The 20,018-nt window shown below is 47.9% G+C and overlaps 1 protein-coding gene across 22 annotated transcripts in view; it reads right to left on the bottom strand.

Moving 5' to 3' along the window:
* The window catches only part of Lrrfip1 (LRR binding FLII interacting protein 1), a 130,392-nt gene that overhangs the window by 29,270 nt on the left and 81,104 nt on the right, over nt 1–20,018 (bottom strand). For 8 of the 22 annotated variants that reach the window (XM_029539324.1, XM_029539325.1, XM_029539326.1 and 5 more), the window contains exons 7-13: nt 17,688–17,726; nt 14,834–14,893; nt 12,690–12,755; nt 11,064–11,141; nt 9,279–9,323; nt 8,130–8,195; nt 6,192–6,269 (exon numbers count right to left, since the gene is read on the bottom strand). The exons of 8 other annotated variants lie outside the window; for them this stretch is intronic. In XM_029539324.1, coding sequence (XP_029395184.1) covers nt 6,192–6,269; nt 8,130–8,195; nt 9,279–9,323; nt 11,064–11,141; nt 12,690–12,755; nt 14,834–14,893; nt 17,688–17,726 — 432 coding nt within the window. The remainder of the gene's footprint in view (nt 1–6,191; nt 6,270–8,129; nt 8,196–9,278; nt 9,324–11,063; nt 11,142–12,689; nt 12,756–14,833; nt 14,894–17,687; nt 17,727–20,018) is intronic. 6 more of the 22 variants (XM_029539314.1, XM_021197764.1, XM_029539315.1 and 3 more) reach the window with 5 other exon arrangements.

Here is a 20,018-nt window from a genome sequence, read left to right as displayed (position 1 = left end):
TCTAACATATATAGCTAATGCAGAATACAAAAACTTGGGGAGGGGATAGAGAGAGCATGCGGAGAAAAATTTAAAACTGGGCTCCTGATCTCAATACAGATACATGAAATGTACCCTTCAGCATATAGTGTGCATCCAGTTTTGTTTTAAAATTGACAAGGTGCATTTATTTGTCAGTCTTTTTGAAATAGCCAGTGGCAGGGGCCCCATAGAACAGATCTGCTGTTCCTGCTGGCTCCACTAGATGGCGGCCTGGCCTGATCTGTCTATGGTCAGGTTGGCCTCAGGACAGGCCCAGAAAGAAACAGACAGCTGTACCCTTCCCAGAAAGCCCCAGACACAAAGGGACAGACAGATAAGTAACCTAGACAGAATGCTTCACTCTGACACAGAGCATGTCACCGCCCCTCTGAAAATAACAGACAGCACACATTCACGGCTGCTCTGTGACTGGTGTGAAGGCTGCCAAGGAGACAAGGCCACCACCAGAGGTGGCCACAGAGGGGTGGAGCTCAAGGGCTGCTTTTGGACACAGCAGGCACAGGAGACAAGTCACAGGACTCTTGTGACCCACTGAGTTTTTCTATCACTATTCCCCAGTTCTCCACAGTTGAGAGTAGCGCCACACTAACAGGGTTCCCAATGGCGTAGTCTTTTATCATTGCCACTAAGTGTATTCGAAGACATCTAAAATCTACAGGAGCCAGGTTTGGTGGCACATGCCTGTAATTCTAACATTTGAGAGGTTGAGGAAGGAAGATTTGAATCTGAGGCCATGCTGGGCTGCAGAGCAAGAAATAGTCTCAATTTTCTTCCCCTAAATTTTTTTTTCCTTCTAAAAAAAAAAAAAGTCCCTTCTAAGAAAGTTCAGTGGAAGCAAAGACCCTTCCAAAACCAAGTCCTCTACAGGAGGACGTTGACATGTGAGTCCAGTCCGCACTATCTCAGTGGGCTTCTGATGAGAATCACATGATGAAATTTTAAACATCAGCTTGCATGTCACCATTAGAAGATAGAGAGACCCAAGCAAGGGCTGGGTACGAGAGAACCTAGCCTTATGGTCCCAACTCCCAGGCGGGCCACAGCAAGACTCTGGAAAGCAAACAGGCTCCCATTGCAACGACCCTCTTAAAACAAGGGACACAGCAAACACTGCTCAGGGAGCACCCATGCTAAGGACTGCTTCCCTTCGAATGCAGGTAACAGTGAGGCTTACTGTTAGGGTGGGGATTTTTGGTTTTATTGTGTACTATTCATTTGGGGTATGTGTGCATGCCATGACACATGTTGGGGAGGGGTCAGAGGGCAACTAGTGGGGCTTGGTCTCTCCTCCTATGTGAGTCTCTGGGTTCAGACTCAGATCATCAGGCTTGCCAGTAGGTACCTTCACCCACTAAGCCATCACACTGGCGTTGCCCAAGATAGCCTTGAAATCGGGCTCTGCCTTTCTCGGCCTCTCTAGTATTGGGGTTACACCACCACAAGTCACCATACTTGGTGGATCATCGGTTTTAGATCCAATCTCGTACCCATAGGTGCAGGCTTGCTCTTCACCTGGACCCTGCCTTGCCTCTTTAGGCAACATGAATCACGGGGGGCGGGGGGGGGTTGTCTTTGTTTTCAAATTCGAATGGGCAGACAGCTAGCTCAGCATTTTTCTGTGAGTACACAAGACAGCACGAGTCCTGGCTCCACCCGAGACACTCCTGAAGGATGCTCCAGAACTGTGGAAGTGCTCCTGGATTCCAGTGGGCTGTAGGGCTTAGATGAGGAGGACGCCCTACGTGTCACCTGGCTCTGCTTGGCTGTGGTTCAAGCCTAGATCTTCTAACCCCAGCTTCTGCCTCTCTCCACGCACCTGCCCTCATGGCTCATGCAGGTGCAGCTGATGTTTATGTTATTTATTTGATGAACATCTTCTAGCCCAGTCTGTGTATCCCATGAAGGGCAAGGGCAGGTTTGCATTGCCTAACACTGTTGACTCATGACCAGAATATTCTAGGTGCTCAGTTAACATGAGAAAAATATGGTGTGTGTGTACACATGGGCGCTTCCTACATTTCTTTCTGTGGCTTTCCAACCAAAAGCAACTTGGGAAGGAAAAGCTTTATCTGGCTTGCACCCTCCAGGACACAGTCTGTCATCGAGGGACGTCAGGGCAGGAACTTGGAGGTAGGAACCATGGCTAGTTTTTTTTTTTTTTGTTGTTGTTGTTGTTGTTGTTATAAAACCCAGGACTGTCTAGGGATGGTGTCGCCCACAGTGGGCAGCACCTCCTAAAGCAATTAAAAGTATCTTTTACAGACCAACATGGTAAAGATAATTACTCCATTGAGACTCTGGTTTCAGGTGATTCTAGGCTGTGCTAACAGTTAACACTAATTAGGATGGAAAGGCTGAGTGGAGGTGGGGACGGAGTTATAGAAGGGTGGGAGTGGAGGGGGGAGCAGTGCTAGAATGAGGTGGAACACCATCCCCTGCCACTTATATTCGGGCTGATGCATCTTGGCTCTCCTAAGAATTTGTATCATTGGGAGCCCCAAGCCTTTAGTCTTGGCCCTTGCAGTAGCCTATGGACACAGAGGTATATTCATGTTTTTTAAAGGGGAATGAAAGCCGGGCCTGGTGGCGCAGGCCTTTAATCCCAGCACTTGGGAGGCAGAGGCAGGCGGATTTCTGAGTTCGAGGCCAGCCTGGTCTACCAAGTGAGTTCCAGGACAGCCAGGGCTATACAGAGAAACCCTGTCTCGAAAAACCAAAAAAAAAAAAAAGGGGGGGGGATGAACGATCACTTCCTTTGTTCTGGTGACTTTTGCTCTTCAGTTGCACCACCCTGCCCCACGTGTGTAGCACTGCCTCACTTCCTGTCTGACAGATGTAAGATGAAAAGCCTTGAGGACTGCAGCTGACTTTTGGATTTTTTTTCTGTCTTTGGCTCCTGGTAATTACTCCTGGTGAAGTACTAAACCAGGGGTATTTTCCAAGAACCAATATGGACACCAACAACGATGTCCTATTATGGCTGGGGCAGCTCAAACCAAGCAAACACATAGGCCTTTCAGGGGGCTTCTTCGTCTGAAGGAGTTTATGTCTGCCTACTTGCCCCTAGCCAGGAGCAGGAGCTGTGATGTGGTGTTAACTCCATCTTTTAACCCCTGCCTTGCTGCATGCATGGGTCTCCCACAGAGGCCAGGATGGGAAGGTCACTGTATCCTTGTTTGTCCCAAGGGCAGAGGGTGACAAACCCAGCACCCTGGTGCCTAAAGAGGCATAAAGAAAGAATGGAACCAGCCCTCTCTCTGGTTGTTTCTAAGATTCAGGTCCAGCATTAACCTAATGCTTTGCTGTGTCCCGGGGCTATCGAGGCGCTGGGAAGGAGGATGTGCGATTTGGATCGGCCTTTAACAAAGTGCCAATGAGCGCGTCCAGCCTTGCTGGTGGGAAGAAACCCAGAAGCTCTGGCTCAGACTTGTGGGCCTTCCTGCCTGCGAGGGAGGACTAGGGCAGGAGCAGGCCTGGGAAAGGGACCTGGCAAAGGTTAGTGACCCTCCCACTGATCGAAGAATTTCCTGGAGGCTGCCCTGCATTTCCAGAGGGGTCACTGCACCTGAGAACCACATCCAGGAGGCTCCCCAGTTAGTGTGGAGGTACCTGGCTGTTGTGAGGTACCAGGTTGAGTTGGGAGGCCAGCCAGTTTTCCACACATCTTTGTGCTGACCTTTACTCACTAAATGACAACAGAAATAATGATCGAAGGATCTTTAGGGCAACGAATAAACAAACAGGTGACCGGAGAAGGGAAGGGTGGGGGGAAACATCTACTGATTATCTCTGTGACAGACTTAGCAGCCATCACCGGAGGGAATACAGAGCTCTGCTGGATTGATGCATTTCTCACAGTAGCACAGAAGGGAAAGTGTGACCACACCCCCAGTTCCCCACAACACAGACATCACTTCTCTTGCCTCACAGGCTGCAGAGACCAAGACATACAATGCACCTCTCTATGAGGAAATAACAGCCAAACTTGTGTTATGTGTGTAAATTTTCCACAGATCTGGAAAGCACACACACAACAAAATGATCTGAATCTGACTTCAGTCTTTCCAATCACAGAAACCATGAACATTCCCACATCATGACCTCATCTTGATACTTAAATAAATCCAAGGGCCACACCTAGTGATGACAAATCAGCCACCCCAGACAGTCACTGCTGGGGCAGCGGGGCGGGGTGGGGTGGGGTGGGGAGTGGTTGTTAAGAATCTTTGAAAGTAAAGCTACAGACTTCTTTTGGTTGCAAACACTCCACTTATTCCTCAAGTGTACACTTGACTATTATGCACAAAAATTACCATGGGAAAAACCATTGTTCTGAGCAATTTGAAGACTCTGCATGGATTAGTTTGTGTATGTTAGACCACCACAGAACCTGAGGTGCTCAGGGTAGCCATTCTAATGTAAAGGTTAGACAGATAATGGGAGAGGGGATGGGGCACTAGGCCATTAACTCAGTGAGGAGGCTCATAGCTGCAAGGGATCCCAGTGGCTCCTTCTCCAGGGCAAGCAGCTTCTAGCAGGAAACATCACAGTTGTAAATGTCTGCACTGAATTGAAAAAACAAATCCAAGTGCTGTATCTTGGCTCCCCTGCATTCTGGGATGCAGGAACCAATCTGGGATGCAGTATAGTGTTCAGGAACTGAGTTTTAAACTATGTATTTATGTCTGAGCCCAGCAAAAGAGATTGGCCTGGACTGTCTGCACTTTCCACTCATGGCTTTCCAAATGTGGGCCTCCCTCCACCCACACCGATGCTATAGCCTGGGTGTGTCTCCCTACCACAGCCAAAACTGTCTGGTCAGGTGTGGTACGTATGATACACCTGTAACCTCAGCACTTGGGAGGTGGAAGCAGGAGGGATAGGAATTCAAAGATATCTTCAACTGTATAGTGAATTCAAGGCCATTTGGGGATAGAAGAAAAAAACAAGGGGCTGGGGAGGTGGCTCAGTTGGTAAAGTATTTGCTATGAGGCATGATGAGGACCTGAGTTTAATCTCTAGCAACACATTTTAAAAAGAAGAAGAAGGACGAGGAGGAGGAAGAAGAGGAAAAAGAGGAAGAGGAAGGAGGAAGAGGAGGAGGAAGAGGAGGAAGAAGAGGAGGAGCAGTAGGAGGAGGAAGAGGAGGAAGATAAAAAGGAGGGGGAGGACCAGTAGGAGGAGCAATAAGAGGAGGAGGAGGAGCAATAGGAGGAGGAGGAGCAGGAGGAGGAAGAGGAGGGGGGAAGAAGAGGAGGAGGAAGCGGCAGCAGTAGAGGCGGCAGCTGGCTTTGTGGTTTACAGCTGTTATCCCAGCAACCATGTAGGAGTATTCCGGGCACTTGCTGACTAGCCAGAAAATCAGCAAGAACCAGGCCTAGTGAGAGGCTCTGTCCCAAAATATTTATGTAAACAGCAAGAGAGGAAGACAGCAGATATCTCCCCATACATCCCACAACCATATGCAAAACAATTCCTTGGTTAGATAATGTTAAAGTAGCCTCAAAGGAAGCCACCGATGGGGGGACGAACTGTGTAGGACCCGGCATGTGGTGAGCCACAGACAGGAGAGCAGGGTCCCAGTGACACCTTCTAAGCAGTTTCCGAGCAGATGTGACACGAGGTAACCTAAGCAGTAATGAGAACGGCAAGGCATTTATAGGCTTGTGCTTCAAACTCGTCACGGGCCGATCTGATAACCTCATCACTTTACAGGCCATGCTAAATTCCGGAGTCAAGCCTCCCAAATTTTAAACTGTAAAAAATAGTACATGTACACATGTAGCTACAGTCTATATGCCCAGCATGGACCTCTCCCTCTCAGGCCTCATTACTGAGCATCACTAATAACTTCCTTTCTGTTACCGTCCTTGAGACACCCCCTTACCCCCAAGAGCATCTTCTGAACTCAAAACCATTTCCCAATCCCAGACCTGAAATAAAACAAGAGACTTCTAGCTTTATCTTTTGCTGGTTTTCAAAGACAGTGGTCATTTCTAAGGCACAGAAGGACAAGGGGTAGGGGCAAGAGGAAAAGGACAGGGAAGTGGAGGGAAGGAAGGAAGGAAGGAAGGAAGGAAGGAAGGAAGGAAGGAAGGAAGGAAGGAAGGAAGCAAGCAAAAGGGCAGCAGGGCAGGAAGCATACTTACCACAGGACTGGCCCTTGCAGAGCTGGCCCTAGAAGAGGCCCTGGAGCTGGAGTTGAGGTGGCCGCCATATTCTGAGGGCTGTCACGGAGCCACCACAGGATGCACAGATAGAAACAAAGGAACAGGGTCAGCAAAGAGGCAAAGAGATCAAAAGCCACCAAGATCACACTTCAGTCAGTGTGGGGGTTAGCCACACACACAGCAGAGAGGAAAGAGAGGCGAGGGTTAGGGGGCAAACCAGGCTTGGAAAAGGAGCCCACATCTGCCACGTGCTCAGGTAAATGTCTATCAAGGATAAGACACAACTGGATTGTCCACAGGGTAGAGATGCAGAGAACACCAAGCATCATCCTACTTGGGTAGGGACATCTTACATGGTCAACAAACTGCCCAATGGACAGGTAGTGGCAGTTTTTGAGATCCCCGAGCTGCTTGCATCCCGGCTCAGAAACGAGTAAGGACGGGAGCTGGCAGGGAAGGTCTTGCTTCTTTGTCACCTCTCCCGGGAGGACCTGTTTTCTGGATGTGGACCTGTCTTCCTGGCCATTCAGTCTTTCTAACTTCTGATTAAGGAAGATGACAGCCACCAGGCTGTAGCCTCTAACCCTTAGTTTGTATTCAGCCGCCTGCCCTGGGACAGATGCTGGACTGACCTCTGGGCTGGGAGGCCAGCAAGCATCTTCGTTGGAACCTATGACTCTGGATCTTCAAAGGTGCTTCTGATCCTATTTCAAGTACCAGCTCTCTGTCTGTATCTGTCTGTCTGCCCACCAGAGAGCCAGCCCCAGTGAGCAGAGCACGCATCTAGTCAGTTCCCAGTGATTCTCCACTGAGCAGATGAAGCCCAGTGCACCCAAGACACGTTTGCTGGATGAATGGACAAATGACTCCGCCTCTTCACTAGCCACTGTTGGAGGGACTATGCCTCCTGCTGCTTCCTGTCAGCCCAGGGCTCCCAGGTGAGGACCCTTCTCAGACTAGCTGACCTCACTTGACCCTCCTGAAAGTGAGCAGCTAGACCATGATTGCAGGTTCCTCACGTCATGTCCAGCAGTCACTGACGTGTTTGTTGTGTTGTGTTGTGTTTGGTGTTGTGACCAGTGTGGTCAGGCCTGCAGAGGCATCCCACCCACAGTTCTTCACCAGAGAAAGACAAGTTTGCCCTCAGGTGTGGGACGTACAGAGACACAGGGACCACGGCATGCTGTTCCTCCCACTTAAGGATCCTTAGTCAGAACAGCTCTCTGCCTAGCTGGCCTGACGTGATCCCTTGGAAGAGAAGCCTAGGAGACAGGGTGGCCAATGGGGAGCTAATGTGAGCCAGAAGGCTCGGAGTTCGAATCCCACCCCCACCTCACTGACCATGTGAAAGATTGTTAGGACAGGCCCACACAGGTGTGCAGCCATGAAGAAGAGAACATGCATGCAGGGCTCATCTCTACTTCCTGTTAGAGACACTCCTCCTAGATCCTGGCTAAGATGGCTGGAAACTCCTCCCAGAGTGTCAAGATGAGGTTACTACATGCGCAAGTACTAGCTGTCTCAAGGGTGTACAGGGACAGTGGCAAGTCCTGCAAAGTGGGATCAGCACTGTTACAGCAACCCTGAGGGTCTGTCTAGCCACCTCCCCCCCCCCCGTTTCCTTTTCTCAGGTCCAGAAATTCACTGCTCATTACATTACTCGGGAGTCTCGGGGATTGAAACAGACAAAACCCATCCAAGCAAGGCCAGTCTCCCCCTGACCTCAGAACAAACCAACGAGTCAGGAGGACACAAAATTAACAAGTAAAAATTTCCTGATTCCATCATCCATGACCTTTATCACAAAGGAAAACACAGACAGTGTTTCCTCCTGTGACATTGGTCACCATCCAGCAAACACCCCTGGGTCATGCAGCACACAGTGAGGCATGATGGAAAACATGAAAAGCGCCTTACTGCTCGAGAACCACAGGCGCTTCCCCTCCGAGCCCCATAGAGGCTGCTGTCATCTAGCATGGACGCCTGCGATGGGAACAGACCGTCAGAACAGGGCATTCTTTCAAAGGACCACACAGAACACAGGGACAGGTAAGGTTAGCAGGGGTGACGAGTGCCAGGGAGAGACTCAGGAAAACACCATGCAGGCTCTACGCCACTCTCTTCAGCTCTTCAGAGAGCCACATAGAGTAAGAGGGTGCGGAAATCAAGAGAGAGTGAGAGGTCCAAGTAGCCATTGGTTGACATGCGATTTCATCTCCAAGAGAGCATTAAAAATGGTTATTCTGAGAGACATTCCACACAAGAATGGCCAATCAAGATTGAGGCAAGTAACTGAGACACCCTGAAGATCCTCAAAGCATCCTCATATGCCTTGCTTACACAATTATTCTTGTGGGAAGTGGCTCGGGAACAAAACATTACAGTAATTATCATTTATGTTAGACATTTTATATCTTTTCAGGATTGTTACACAGAAAACAGTAGTTGGTTACCTTAAAAATTGTATGCAATTAATTATTGAGAAAGAAGATTATGAGGTCTCTGGCAGCGGTGTCAAACTCTGTCCCATTTAAAAACACTTTAATTTTCCTTATTCCTCTTTAGAGAATAATGGCCAGCTTAGCCATGTATACATACCTAACCCCTCCTAAGAGTGCACTGTGGTAGAAATTCATGGCTACTATTAATACGGTGACTTTGAAAACCTAGTTTACTGCAGAATGTAAGAACCTACATTTAGAACTGGAAATTTCCAAAGTACTATGGCAAAGTGGATTAGAATCTGTTATGGCTGTCAATACATTCAGGAGCCGTCTGTTTTTCTTCCACTAGGCAAATGTTGTCAGTGTTTCCTTCTTAAGAACCTTCAACAAGTCTTCCAAGAGGAGAGATGGAACAGGGTGACAGCCATTGTCAGCAGTCAGGAGCGTGAAAGCCCAGATCTGACTGATGAGACCACAAACGGTGGGTAAACTGTGAGTAAGGAGCCGCTTCCCAGCAGGGCAGGAAACGGGACGCCAGGTGCCAGAGCATGTGCAGTGGGCAGAGGGGAGCACGCACAGCAGGGTGGGGAGCACCCACGGCAGGGGTGGGGAGCACACACACCCAGTAACTCCCGGCAGGCCGGGCAGCATTGCACAGAACGAAGGGCTGCAGGAGGAAAGCAAACCACAGACTTTAGACCTTGGGTAAACAACAACAGACAGTAGCAGTAAGACCCCCAAGCCCAGAGGTCTGGTAACTAAATAACTATAGTAGGGTGGTTAGAAAAAAAGTGTTTTTAGGGGATCAGACAGAGACCCAACACTTACAGGAAAGGTAAACAATACAGTTTCTAACTTTAAAATCACAAACTTCCCCAGCATCTTTGGAGTGGTTTTTTTTTTCCCCCTAGTCATTTCTTTTCAGAGGATGCTGGAAGAAGACCTGTAGAAAAGCCAACAGGTGTACACAGCCACTGGGCAAGGTTAACTGCCATCCAGGTACCCCATAGCTCAACCCCATGTCCTGGGTTTAACTAAGCAAGGGTTCAACTAACCAAGGATCAAAAACATCTGAAAATCAGATAAAAAACAAAGCAAGCAAACAAAAATCCAATCTGTACTGAACGGGGCAGATTCTGTCTGCATCAGCCTCTGAACACGGCGTACCAACAATTCCACACCATTCACATGTTAGGCATCATGAGTGAGCCAGGGGTGATTTAAAGTCCCCAGGCAGGTGTGTTATATTATGTAAGTGACACACTACTTTATCTGAGGGGCATGAGTACCTTTGGATTCAGATATTAGAGGTGGCAGAAGGACCTTGAACTATTCCCTCAGGTACAGAAAAACAAAAAACAAAAGACAAAAAACTACAGACAGAATGTATCATATTGGAATGGGTATAGCTGCCTGGCTGGTGGGGGCACTCACTTAATCCCAGCACTAGGGAGGCAGAGGCAAGAGGATCTGAGTTCAAAGCCAGCCTGGTGTACAGAGCAAGTTCTAGGACAGCCAGGGCTACAGAGAAACCCTGTCTCAAAAAGAAAAGAGAGGGCATGAGTATTCCTATCAGGTCACAGCCCCAGTTAAGACACAAAGGGGAGGGTAAGGCTGCTAGCTGCTCAGGGATGAACATCCAAGCGGATACACACCTAGGATACAGAGTAACACAGAGCTACAAGGGTAATGCTGGGATGCAGAGCAGTCCTCTGAGGAACAGGAGTCAGCCACAGAGGCGAGTCAGGGCTTACATACAGACCCGAGGCACTGGGCACAGGCAAGAGCAGGGGAGGGAGCAGGACCAAACAGCAGACCTGCCAGCAGCTGAGTCTGCCCGCAACGGAGAGAACAGTTCAACTTCCCCAAAAGTGTGTGCACTGGGATTTCTAACACGGCACCCTTGTGCCGCAACAGAGCTCAAAAGCCCAAGGCAACAAAGGCCCATTTTGGACCAAACCTCGGCCTTGAGAAAACAGGAAAGGGACAGAGTCCAAGAAATGCCCAGTTCTGCCCAAGATGCAGGAGGTGGGGTGCACAGAGATCTGGCAGGTTGTTTCCTGGACTCATTTACAAAAGAAAAATATTTAAAAAAAAAAATCAAATTGGAACCCCAAATGAGGAACAATTGCTGGAAACAGAGAAACCCAAGAGACCAGTTCTCTCGGCTTGAGGGTTGTTTTTTGTTTTGTTTCCTTGAGTATACATTTCACAGAATCCTCCTATTTTTCCATATTAGGTCCTAAATTACATTTTTTTAGGAGATAGAGAAAAGTCCTAGCAAGCTAGCCACGCCAATCCAAACAGCCCTAAGCCTGGCCCCGTGACTGCACACTGAAGAGGTTGAACTGCCCTCTAAGTGCGTCAGCCGCCAAGTGCTTTGCAAGGAGAGGGCAGGGGAACAGACCCGGGTTCCATTCTGGATAGACAGGGGTTTGGAAGCAGGGCCACTGCTGGGAAGGCCAAGGTTGGAGCAAGAGAGTCCCTGCAATCAGAGAAAACAGTTGAGTCAGGTCAGGCAGATGGGGAGAGGTGAACTCACTCCATGTCACAGGTGGATTAGCACTGGGCACACCAGGCAAAACAGCCTTTGGCGATATCACGACTTCAGTGTTATCACAGCTTTGGCATGCACTTGCTGGGCAGGGGGAGGGAGGGATGGTTAGAGAAACAGCAGCCCGCTGACAGAACCAGAATGGTTACATCAGATCAACTTAGAACTTTATGTCAGTGTGTGAGTGAATGGTACTCACACACGCCAAGATCATAATGGGTTCTTTAGTCTTTGTAATCTGAGATCTGATATTTAAGATTTGGTGGGGGAAACTCTGAACCAGAAACATACAGGGATCTCAGCTTCTGCTTAAATAGTAGCTGTTTCACCAGGGACAGTCTCCTGTCTCACCCCCTTGGTTAGGCATTACACAATAAAAGTGAATCGGGCATGCACACTGGCAAGCTAAGTATTAGAATCCTGAGATCCAGTCTGGAGAATGGTGTGTTCTATGTCTGAGCAGCCAGCTCCAGTGCTGATGTAATTCCCGGAGTACAGACGCTTTCTGCCCAGGGATAGCCTTTAATCCCTTAGTTTTTATTTGTTTTGTTTTGTTTTTTGTTTCCTCTTTATTTCTTAACTTAAAAAAAAAAAGATTGACTTATTTTTATTTTATGTGTTTGGATGTTTTGTCCGCATATATAAAAGTATATTATATGCATGCCTGGTGTATATGAAGGCCAGGAGAGGGTGCCGGATTCTCTGGAACAGGAGTTGTAGACGGCAGAGATCTGCCACGTGGCTCCTGGGAATGGAACTCTGGTCCTCTGCAGGATCAGCCAGTGCTCTTAACTGCTGAGCCGTCCTCCAGCCTCTCCTCTTTATTCAGGCTTCTATCAATTCTGATAACCCTTTGCTGGGATAGTGGGACCTGGCCAGTGATGAGCTGTGTTCTGGGTAGAAGACTCAGGTGGGATTCCCATCCCGCCGACTTATTTGGGCCCACTCAGTTCCCCCCTACCTAAACTGGTTCCCTGGTTTGGTGAGTAGATGAACCTTAAACTGGGACATGTCAGCCCCAGCAGGTAGGACTCTTCAGTAAATAGAAGTCACCTGTCCAGGTCAACGCCCATCAGTGTTTACAGATAGCTAGACTGGACTGGATTTCCATGCCAAGGTCAGAGCATCCTTGACACAATGCCACAAAGGGCACAATGCCTAGAAAGTCTCATTTTCAGAAAGGAGGTAAGAAGGTCCAGGCTGTTTCAAGTGTTTTCCCTTTGGATCAGTTATAACTGGAAGACAATATACACAAGCATCCCATTGGTTCACTCATGGTAGAATGTGACAGTTTACATTAAATACAGGTCAGTGGGGCAAGTCTGAATGTTAATCACTGCTCAGAAGTTCAGTGGAACATCATTTCAAGAGAAACTTGTGAACTAGGTTGGGGGGAGCAGAAGTCCACATACAAGGATGCATGCTACAGAACCTGCAGTTTCTGAAGAGAGGATGTGAAAGATTTAAATGGAAACCAACCAACTTCTCCTCCCTGCAGGACGACAAAGTAGAGACTCGGCCATCGCCGCTGCCGTAGCTGGAATTCTGAGCACCAAAGGAGAGAAGTGTGTAAGCGGTGAGTGCTTCCTTACATTCACAAAGGAAGCGTGGGCACACCAGTGTTAGGATCCAGGAGCTGTCCGGTTCCTATGAAGAGTCTGTAGCACAAACTCTTAGCAAGTTCGTCTGGGCAGCCTTTCACATGTCAGAGCTCTGACCCAGTCAAGTTAATAATGGTCTATTATTAACCAGTTGCTTTCTGAACTTCATGTCAAACCCTCACAGGCTCAACTCTCTCCCTCTCTGCATATCTCCTTAGGTAACTGAAATCCTTTCTATTGCAAAAAAAAAAAAAAAAGTCAGCTTTTTCTTCAGCCTAGCCCAGCACCTCCATGAAGAGAGGCAAGGGAGGCTGAGAGGATCCCAGGCAGCAGGGAGGTGGGGGAGTAGTGAGCCTTGAATATGCACTGTAAAGCATCAGGCCACAGAGAATGTGGGGGAAGGGCTCAGGAGCGGTGACATTACACACAAAGGATCAAGCAGAGAGAAGACAGACATTCCCAGGCTCTTATCAGGCAAGTGTCTGCTTCTTTCACATCTGCCTAGCTCGTCCATCCCACTCACTCTTTCCTCCAGATTGCCCTGCGCTTAGCGTTTCTTAAGTTCCGACTTAGATAAAGTAAGGCGTCAGTCATGTGACTCTCTCTAGCTCCTTGTTAAACCAATTTTACATCCACTTTCACTCTGTGAACAGTTTTATCATCAGGCTATTTTGGATTTGACTTTTAGAAGCATTGCCTAAACCTTAACTAAAATCATTAAGGCAAATTAGTACTGGATCTATGTATGACCCACAGCTCGATGCCACCCCGAGCCACAGACAGGATGACAAATTTACATCATGTATAAAGAAGGTAGCATTGGGAGGAAGCTAGATCTAAGAGCTACCAAATACCTTCAGTTATGGCGAAACAATGCACTTGGGGTTAAAGTCACAGCTAGTCAATATAGAAACACGGCAGCTGTGGTAGCCAGCTCTGCAGGCACAACTTGGGCACAGTTGGCAACACTATTGAAGGCCCTGCACAGGCAGTTGACTGCAGGCTTCTGTCCCTGAGGTACTTTAAAGGCTCAGGTGTCAGTGTGAAGGGTGACAGGACAGAAGGCTTGGACTAGGAGGTCTCTGAAGTCTGGAACTGGAGAAGCTCAGAAGGGGACATATAAAAAAAACACAGGCAATCTTAAACAGGTTTCCAGAAGGCTCAAGCAACCTGTTCGGCCAGTTTGGGAAAGCCAAGAATGTTGGCTTACTGTGTGTGTGTGTGTGTGTGTGTGTGTGTGTGTGTGTGTGTGTGCGCGTGCGCGCGCGCGCATGTAATCTAAAGCCTAGAAATGGAATGGAAGTGACTAAATGCTATCTTAATATAATTAAAATAAATTAAATTTTACACAAGAAACTTATTTCCAGAAGGGGAAAAATGACATTAAGAACAGGAAGGTATTAGGTCATTTAACTCAGATTAATCTGTTTGGATCATGAGGCTTAATTAAAATGTGCCCAATTTAACCTTCTGAAAGGCCCAACAATCCTTGACAGATCCCAGGCTCCCTCCAGTGCTCTGAGCCTCCCTCCAGCTCTGGTTTCTTCATTAGGATGTCTGCCCTCACTCACCCTCTCCTGTGAGCACTCAAAACATCAGAATTCTGACCCCTCTTCCCTTCCTTTTCCTCATCAGAAAAGTACAGGCTCTCACGCATGCATTTAAGGTAAACATTAGACTTGCAAGCTTGAAATTTGAGAAACTGAAAATGGTGGTCTTCCATCCACGTGGGAGCCGAATCACCAACAGACACACATGAGGGAGGCCGACAGTGGACAAGCTGATTCTGCATCCTGGGTATTTTTAGGAATGCTTATCGGCTTCTTACCGTTAGCGTCTAGAATGCAAATCATGCTAAGAATGCTTGAATACTAACATTTGAGAATGTTAGAATGCGCTGGGGGGTAAAAAGAGCCAGGGTAACACAAAAAGGGCAAAGTAACTAAATTTAGTAATGTATTTTAGACACACAGAAGCAGCCATCCCCTCAGAGCATTTGCCATGCTGGCTCGCTGTACTAACCCTGCCAGATCTTCTACTTAGGGACTGGGATCCACAATAGTCTCCGTCATAACCGTTAGTCTGTTTCAACAAAGAAAGAAGAGGTCACATCAGTGTCATTAACTGCGCAGGTACAAACCATAGAGCAGCACTTATCCAGGAATACACTGAGCCTTCTCTGCAGAGGAGATGAAGGGAATGAATGGGAGCAGCCCCGGGGCAACAGAAAGCAATCCCCACACACATGTGTACACACACATACACACACAAACCTGCCAACATGCCTCCTACCCCACTGCAACTCATCAAATGCCCAGCAAGCATGGTGCCTGTGCCATCCCCTCCTGTGGAGCGAGGCCCATGGTTTGATGTAAACTGCTTCTCTGGGCAGTTTTCTTGTGTCCAATCTTAGGTGAGTGCTGTGGAAACCCAACATTTCAAGAAGGCTGAACGCCAGGCCAGAGGATAGTGGCCTGCCCAACTCAGTTAGATTCTGGGTAAGTACTGGACAATGTAGCCCGAAGAGGCTGTGTCCCTAAGATTCATGTCTGCGTAATTCATGTCAGTGTAACCCACAACGGAGTGCAGAAGTCTCCCAGGAAGGACTAGCAAACCTCAGGGAGTCGCTTTAGTGATCCACTCTTCTAGCTTTGTTTTGACAGATGAGAATGAAGATATACTCAATGTTCATGTGTCCTCCAGGAAGAACCCAAACCCAACCAAACCATCCAAAAACTGCCTGGCTCTCTTCTCCCTCTAGCCCCCCCCCCCAAAGTCATTGGTTCTCAACCTGTGGGCCCCAACCCCTAGGGTGTCAAATATGTGAGCCTTTCACAGGGGTGATACATCAGATATTTACATTGTGACTCATAACAGTGGCAAAATTACAGTTATAAAGTAGCAGTGAAAATAACTTTATGGTTGGGGGGGTCCATAGCATGTGGAACTGTGTGAAAGGTCACAGCACTCGGAAGGCTGGGAAGTGCCACCTCGAGCCTCGGGCAGGGCCATCTGGAAGTGCTCTATAGGCAACCGTCTATTTTATGGCATTAGGAACCATGTTTGAGGAAAGAGCTGTTGACTCAAGGTAAAACCCACCAGAAACCAAAATAGTTTCAAACACGGGAAAAGGGAGAGTGGCCTCACATCTGGTAAAGGTGGAAGAGGATTTATCTGTCTCAGCCCTGAGTCCCAGACTGCAAATGCAAGGTCTGTCCTGTGCCCTTAGGCAAGTTCTTTAGCCCCACCAGCACTTCCACAGCTCTGACAATATTCACAAAGATGAATAAAGTCCAGGGCCACCATGAGGGGCATGTGAGTGTCCGTGAGTCTCCTGCACAGCCTGGTAGCCTCTGAAGGCACATGTGGCTACCTGATGGGCACACCAGCAGCCAGGAGGGCATGGCTTGTGGAAAGTACTGGGTGAGCCTCACTTCAGTGTAGCAAGAGGACGGTACTAATGCAGGATAAGTACATGACAGACGGACTCGGACTCCATAGTTATGTAATCTTCATTATAAACTATAGGCCTGCTTTTGCAACAACTCAAAAAAAAAAAAAAAAAAAAAACAAAACCACACAATTTAAAGTTTCTAAGTGAAACAGGAACATGTAAAAAAAAAAAAAAAAAAAACCCTTCCAAAAACATTTCTGAAATGTGTTCAATGTGTTCTAAACCCTTTGCAGCTGCTATGCAGCCATTCAGATAGACAATGTGTGCTGTCTGTTTCTCTATGTAAGTCGCGGAGCACATTCAGAGGTCTTTAAAATGGGAAACAAAACAAGAAAGGTTCATTGAAACTCGTGAGTTGAAGCCAGTGGCACACTTGAGGCATTCAAGTTAATTTTAGAAAGAGAAGACACTGTGAAGTCAAGTCCAAAATGCCTTTGGCCACTGCCTTGGCCACACGAAGCCCAAGGATGGGCCCTCAAAATGGACTTTCAGTTGAAAACAAAAAGATGAGGTCTAGAAACAAGTTCAAATGCATTTGATTCCTTAAAGGTCCAAGAACGGCTCCGGTCACCATGTGACCGCACAGGTGCTCTGTGGCCAGAGGACGGACACTGTGGGCACATCCTCAATCTTGTGCTTCTTCCTAGCTGGCCTGCCTCACCGGGCTAGGACTGCTTGTGCAGCTCAGTGTGTGAGATGGGGGGGGGGGGGAATTCCCATGCCCAGTTAGTTCTTCTATCCAGCTCTCTGTGGACCTTGGAGGATCAAGCATGCTTAGCCGATGCACAACACTAACTATTAATGATGGCCATGAACATAAAAGTAAATTTTCCAAATAATTCTGAAGTGGAGAATAAATGAAGCCCAGGGGCTTTAGAATAAAATCGTCTCTCTGTGTAATCTCAGAGAAGAGGCTATAGGTTTGCAGAATTCATTAGGTTTAGACCAAAGGGCTTTATTTTTGTTGCTGAAATTGGAATCTTTTTCTCAAAGGTAATTTTCCCAGGAAAACTGCCAGCTGGTCCTCTTATTTGAATAGATACAGATTAGGAAAGAATGGGGTTTATTAAGTAAAGTGATTTCTTCACACCTAAGTCCTTTAAAAGGACACAGAGAGGCCCTGGGAGTTCTTGGTCTGGTGGGTTCTTCGGAGAAACCATGATAGGTGACCAACAGCCAATACTCAGCTCCTGCTGGTGAGCGGGATCCAGGTACGGCATACTGGATCTAGGGCCCCATCCACAGGCCAGGAGGCTCACTCTGAGAGCCAGGCCCTCCTGACTCATAGTGTCCTGGGTGGAGCCCAGCAGACGGACTTGGCTTTTTGGAAAAGCAGCCAGGAAGTTAGTAAAAAGCACCACGGTTATGATCCGTCACTGCACACAGTTAGAGTCACACAGCAAAATGATCTGACCACCTCACCCAGGTGTAGGGATTCCCATACTCCAGCTCAGGCTGTGCCTGTTGGAAGAAGAGTGGAGGGGGAAACAGAAACAGGAGCGGCAGAAGTGAATCAGAGAGAAGCCACATGTAGAGGCCAGAACCAGGCAACCTTGAAAATCTTAACACGAACACATTTCCCATGACTTTTAACATCTTACTTAAAAGACATGTTATCAGAATGGCAGGCACCAAAGTCTAGGATCATTAAATTGCTTCTATGCAACAGTTGTATAGCTCACGAAACACAAAACCACTTGAGCCTTACTTCCTTCGTGACATAGATATGTTCCAATTAAGCTATGGAAAAGTCTGGAGATGTATGGTCATCAGTTTTAAATAAAGATAATTAAAACCTTAGGCTAATCCTCAGGGGGCCATGCATGGTAACCACCCTTCCTTCCCATCCGAGCTTATCACCACTGCCAGCACTGTAGAGAAGGTGTTTGGGCAGTTGAAAGAAGCCATCTTAGGAATTGCTAAGTAAAGGCTTCAGAATATTAAAATATATTAAGTGGCACAGCCCAGCTTCCATAGACACAGAAGGAGATATGTCTACAAAGCAGGGCTGCCAGCTGCCTTCCTCAGCTGTACCAGCCAGCAGGAGACAGAGTTTTGGACACCTGGCAGGTGTGAAAGGCTCTAGGGAAACAGGAGCTGGCACTGTCACTAAGAACTGTGGCCTCAAGTGGGTCCCTAAATGCTCTAGACTTTGTTCTAGAATAGCAGGTTTGATTTTTATTTCCAAGACCCCAGCTCTCAAATTCTAAAAAAAAAAAATTTAAAAGTCTAGTTTTTTAAAAACAAAAACCTGTTTCTAATTTTGGGGGTGATCAGCATGTGCCGTGGTATAAGTGAAACTCAGAAGACAGCTTTCAGAAGTCAGCTCCCACTTTCTACCATGTGGGTCCCAGGGCCTGATCTCAGGTTGTCAGGCTTGGTGGCACGGCTTGGTGGCACGGGCCTTTCCCCACTAAGTACATCATGGCAGAGTCATGCAGCCAATAGAGGCTGACAGTGACATTCAGTGACTTTCTCCCGTGTTCCCCCTCAGCTCGCTAACCATGGACTTCCTGTGGGAAACTTCAGACCTTAGGACGGATTCCCTGGGATCTGACAAAGATGTCCAGGACGGGGACTCAGTTCACTCGGAAGGGGAATGGACATCCCAGCACTTGCTAGACTTCAGCAAACTTCAGCAAACTCTTTGAAGTTAGGACACACACCCCTACCCCACCCCCCAGGAATCTTAAAATGGTGACATTCCTCCCTGGGGAACCCTAGAGGCACACAGGTCTGAAGATGACACATTGTCCCAGGGACTTGGGTTCTGTTTCCATCTCCCGCCTGTTCTACCTCAGACATCTGTTCATCAGGCTTCCGGCCTGGGCTTGCTGTCCAGGAGGCTACATCCAAGGGTCAGCTCTCTGTTCTGCCCGTCCCAGTCCCTCCCCTGGTCCCCAACTATCCTTCCTCCTCTTGGTTTCAAGAGCCGGGCCTTTGATACCTCCCACTGTGGGCCTGGCCACAGATGTCGCAAGCTGAGCTTGTACGTATATCTTGCTTATGTAAACCTTGCTTCCTTAAAAGCAGACTGTGTCTGAGGGAGGGCCAATGAGGAAGCCACAGCTGCATCTAGATCAGGAAAGACACGCAGCAGGAACTTCCCAGTATCAAGGTGTCACCTCCCTTGTTTCACATGTAACTGTCCAGAAAAGCCACACAGGGTCTGCTCTTAGTGCTAAGAGGACAGGGCCAGTGACAGTGGCTGAGCCACAAGGCTGGTGTGCCACCTCAGGGCCTTATTGCTACATGCCAAGTTAAGCACACACCTGGTGCATGCTTATTCAAGGGGTAATATTGTGTGTCCTAGCTGTCATGGTGATAATAAACCAACTCTCAGCTCAATAAAGTCTCTTAGCAAAGCAGAGCAGCTGCTTGGAGACCTAGTTATGACAGCCAGGAGATCTCGTGTCCACCCTGCAGCTAATCACAAGGGCATGCTTACTAAGCTTAAAGCACAATCGTTCTGCCTCGTTTCCCAGAGCACACATTTTCTTCTAATGCAGCTATAAAGGCTGTATTTATTAGCCATGAAGTAGCCTGTGAGGAGCGTTCAGGGCTGGGGCTATAACTCAGTAGTAGAACACGCCTAGAACATGTGAGGCTTTAGGTCCAGTCTCCAGCACTGCAGAGAGCCTTCATTATAGCTTGAAAGGTTCCATAGCGAGAAGGCTCCAGGGGAGCCTCCAGCTACTGCAGAACCATCCTAATGACTCATGGCTACTACTTCTTCTTCTTCTTTTTTTTTTT

Source organism: Mus pahari, chromosome 5 (genome assembly GCF_900095145.1).
Source record: "Mus pahari chromosome 5, PAHARI_EIJ_v1.1, whole genome shotgun sequence".
NCBI classification, from domain to species: Eukaryota; Metazoa; Chordata; class Mammalia; order Rodentia; family Muridae; genus Mus; species Mus pahari.
Note: the sequence above shows the minus strand (reverse complement) of the source record. Positions and strands in the feature narration are given on the sequence as shown.